The 3,624-nt window shown below is 42.9% G+C and overlaps 1 protein-coding gene across 1 annotated transcript; it reads right to left on the reverse strand.

The window, feature by feature from the left end:
- Nucleotides 1-1,979: 1,979 nt before the first annotated feature.
- On the reverse strand, nt 1,980-2,936 carry LOC137618840 (uncharacterized). Its single transcript, XM_068349049.1, has 2 exons — nt 2,685-2,936; nt 1,980-2,498 (listed from the first exon to the last, which is right to left on the reverse strand). The coding sequence occupies exons 1-2, from the start codon at nt 2,934-2,936 to the stop codon at nt 1,980-1,982; spliced, it is 771 nt and encodes a 256-aa protein (XP_068205150.1).
- Nucleotides 2,937-3,624: the final 688 nt, after the last annotated feature.

A 3,624-nucleotide genomic window follows, 5' to 3' on the forward strand; every position in this document is an offset into this window, starting at 1 on the left:
TAATGGTGGTACTCGCTGAGGTATCTTCTGTTGCAAAGGCAAACGGAAATCTGTTTTACTCATTGCTTATGTTAAGAATGTACCTGTTCTTTGTGGTGGACGGCATCGGACCTTTGAAGTCGATAGCCAGACGCTTTAATGGCCTAGTAGCTTTTATCAATGTTCATGTCTCTTTAGAGAACTTAGGTTTAATCTTAGCACAGGTTTGACATTTACGTACGACAGTCCGAGCTTCTTCAATGGTGAAGGGTAAATTTCTCTTTCTTATGATGTGGGTCATCATTCTAATTCCTGGATGACACAAGTGCTCGTGAAGCTAGGTCAGCTGGTCTCCTTGAGTACAGGTAAGTGAAGCCACACATCCCGAGGCATGAGAGAGAGCGTCTGCTACTTGGTTCTTTGATCCAGGTCTGTATGTGATGTCGAAGTTGAAACAACTCAGTTCCAGCCTCCCCCGCATTATTTTTTCATTCTTGATTTTGCCATGGTTTTTGGCGTCAAACCTGAAACGCACCGATTGTTGATCAGTTATGAATCTAAATTTACGTCATACCAGAAAGTGTCACCATTTTTTGATGGCTTCTACGATAGCACATGCTTCGCATTCCACCGCCGATTGTCGTTTCTCCAATTCTGAGAGCGAGCGAGAAAAGAAGGACACCGGTTTTCCTTCTTGTGTCAATGAAGCTGCAACGGCGTCAGCAAAGGTATCTGTTTGGACTGCAAAGATAGCATCATCATCTATAGAAGCAAGTGAAGCTCGAGATATTTCATTTTTTAATTCTTCGAGTGCTTGTTCTGCGGATTTGGCCATCAGGAAAGTTTTCACTTCGACTAAAGTCCGAATTTTCTGGAGAAGTTAGGTAGCCACTTCGCATAGTAGGATAAGAGTCCTAACGTTCTTTTGAGACTAGGGGTACTGTCCGGAGTGTTTATATCCAGCAACGGACGCATTCTCTCCGGGTCAGGTAGGACTTGGTGATCATTTACTACATGGCCCAAAATTGAGATTGATGTTTGAGCATAAACACCTTTCTTGTCATTTATGGTAAGTCCATACTTCAATGCAGTTTCTTGAAAGCATTTCAGATTTCTGTCGTGTTCTTCACGTGTGTGACGACAGACCGTGATGTTATCTTTATAGGTGAACGTACCCTCCAGTTGCTCCCTACCAATAATTTTGTCGAGAACTTGCTGAAAGCAGGTAGCCCAGTTGAGTACTCCAAAAGGCAAACGCGTGAATTTGAACAGCCTTCCATCTGCTTCGATGCCGTGAATTTCCGATCAGCCATGTTCAATGGCATTTGATGATTTGCTACCTTCAAGTCTATGGAGCTGAAGTAGTGGTAAGATGAAATTTTCTCAATCATCTCGGTAATCCCTGGAACAGGATAAGCAATTAAGTTGGTGAATCTGTTTATGGTTTGAGAGTAATCTATGACCAATCTTTTCTTATCACACTGATCAACAACTACCACTTGAGCTCTCAACGAACTGCGACTCAGTGTGATGATGCCCTCCTCTAGCAGCCTTTTTACTGTTTTCTTGATGAACTCAGAGTCCTCTTTGGAATAACTTCTGGAATTCACCTGTATCACGTGACAGTCGACTGTCAGATTGTCAAAGATGGTTGGCGGTTCAATTTGAGCCGCAATCAGAGCACAAGGTGACTGGATGCTTAGCTCCAAGGGTGGCAGCGTCCCACCAAAGTCTACGCAGACTTGCTTGTGTAACTGTAGGAAGTCATGTCCCAAAACGACTGGAGCCACACAATCATCCATCAAGTGCAGACAGAACTCAGTGTATACCCTTCCATTTACGATTAAATAGTAATTGAAACGCTTTTTAAGTTTCGTCTGTTTAGCAGTAGCCATGGTTATACTGCAGGCTGAAGAACAAGTCACTCAGTTCATAGCCCTAGCTACTTTGGCATCTATAAAGTTTTTAAATGCTCCAGTGTCGACCAGCCTGTCCAGGGCCTAGCCTCTATTCAGTTCTACAGGTAGGACAGTTCTATAAACACTTGGTAGTGCAGGAGAAGCTGCAGCCACAGCGGCCCCTGTTATGGAAGCAGGGATGGACTGTGGGTTGTTGTCTAGGACTATTCCAGCTTTAAGATTAGAGTTAGTTGATTCACCATTATTGTTCCATTGTTTTCTTTGTGACTTGCAGACACGAGCATAATGACCTACCTTTTGGCAGTTGGAACACGAGGCTTTCTTGGCTGGGCAGTGGGTTCTGGGATATAAGGATCCTCCACAAAAAAAGCACCTCTGACAGCTGACGGCGGCAGCAAACTCACTTGGATTCAGGGAGTCACTCATTTCGATCACAAAATTGTTGGGATCCATTTCGGGTTTTGCCTGTTCATCTATCAATGCTGCCACTGTGGTATTGGTTTCACTTGCATAAGACGCAGAATGCAGTTGAGCCATTTCCAGTGCACGGGCTTGCTTCACAGCTGGGGATAAGTCCAAGGATAAGCTCTCTAACAGTATCTGTTGGATTGCATTAGATGCCTTACCCGTGATGTATGAATCTCTGATGGCCAGTTCTTCAGCCTGAGCGGCTGTACAATCAGTGAAGCTATATTCCGAGGCCAGACCTTTGAGGCTATCCAAAAAAGCATCTAGAGTCTCGCCACTCTGTTGCTAGCAAGTGGCTAATTTGTGTATGGCAAACACCTCTCGTTTTTGTTTCACAAATCTAGCCTTCAACAGGCTTATGGCAGTGGCATATGTGGTGGCACTTTTAATTATCTTTAACAGTTCACAAGATATGTGAGCAAGAAGCAAGGCCAACTTATCTGGATTTAAGTCCGGGTTGATAGCCGCACAGAACGCCTCAAAGTTACAATGCCACATAATCCTTTTGTCCTCCGTATCGGCTGATTCTGGGTCCACGTCAATCTGGCTGGGCCTCAGAAACATGTGCATGGTGAATATTAAGCCAAATAAATTATGGAATACCAAACACAGTTGCTGGAACGTTGGCTTTATTCGGCTTAAAGTAGTGGCAAGGTGTTGGCCAAGCCGGTACAGTGTTTGAGACTCAATGTTGCCAAGCAAGCATACAAGCACCAGTAGTCACTATTACAAATTCACACCAGACTGGCAAGAAAAATTAGATACATATAAAAGAAATAACTGGCTTTTCTTGGCTGTTAAAGTCAACAGAAAGGTATGTATTTACAAGCTTAAATTAATGAGGTAAGTAAATTAACGAGTTACTTAAACACAAATCAGTCAGTTTAAACATCCAATGTCGCATCACCGTTTGGAAGAGAAAGAAACACATTGACCCCTTTTACTAACCATTGGTATTTTGCAGAGGTAAAACGCACATACTAGAGCTCAAGAACCCCTTCAGGGTAGAATTTTCTGGCTAGAAATGCAAGGTTATAGATTTGCCTTTGTTCGTTAAAGGATACCACAAATATTACGTCCTAATACATCTCTTTGCTTATCAAAGTAGGGACTTAATCATTCTCCAAAATGGCCATTGTGCGAGTTTAATGAACGACATGACCAGATGAATTTGTGAAAGGTTACGATTGATTTTACAAAGTTTCAAATCTCATGATTCCATAAATCAATGGTGTCAGATCCGGTTTGAAGGACCACT

Source organism: Palaemon carinicauda, chromosome 25 (genome assembly GCF_036898095.1).
Source record: "Palaemon carinicauda isolate YSFRI2023 chromosome 25, ASM3689809v2, whole genome shotgun sequence".
Taxonomy (NCBI): domain Eukaryota; kingdom Metazoa; phylum Arthropoda; class Malacostraca; order Decapoda; family Palaemonidae; genus Palaemon; species Palaemon carinicauda.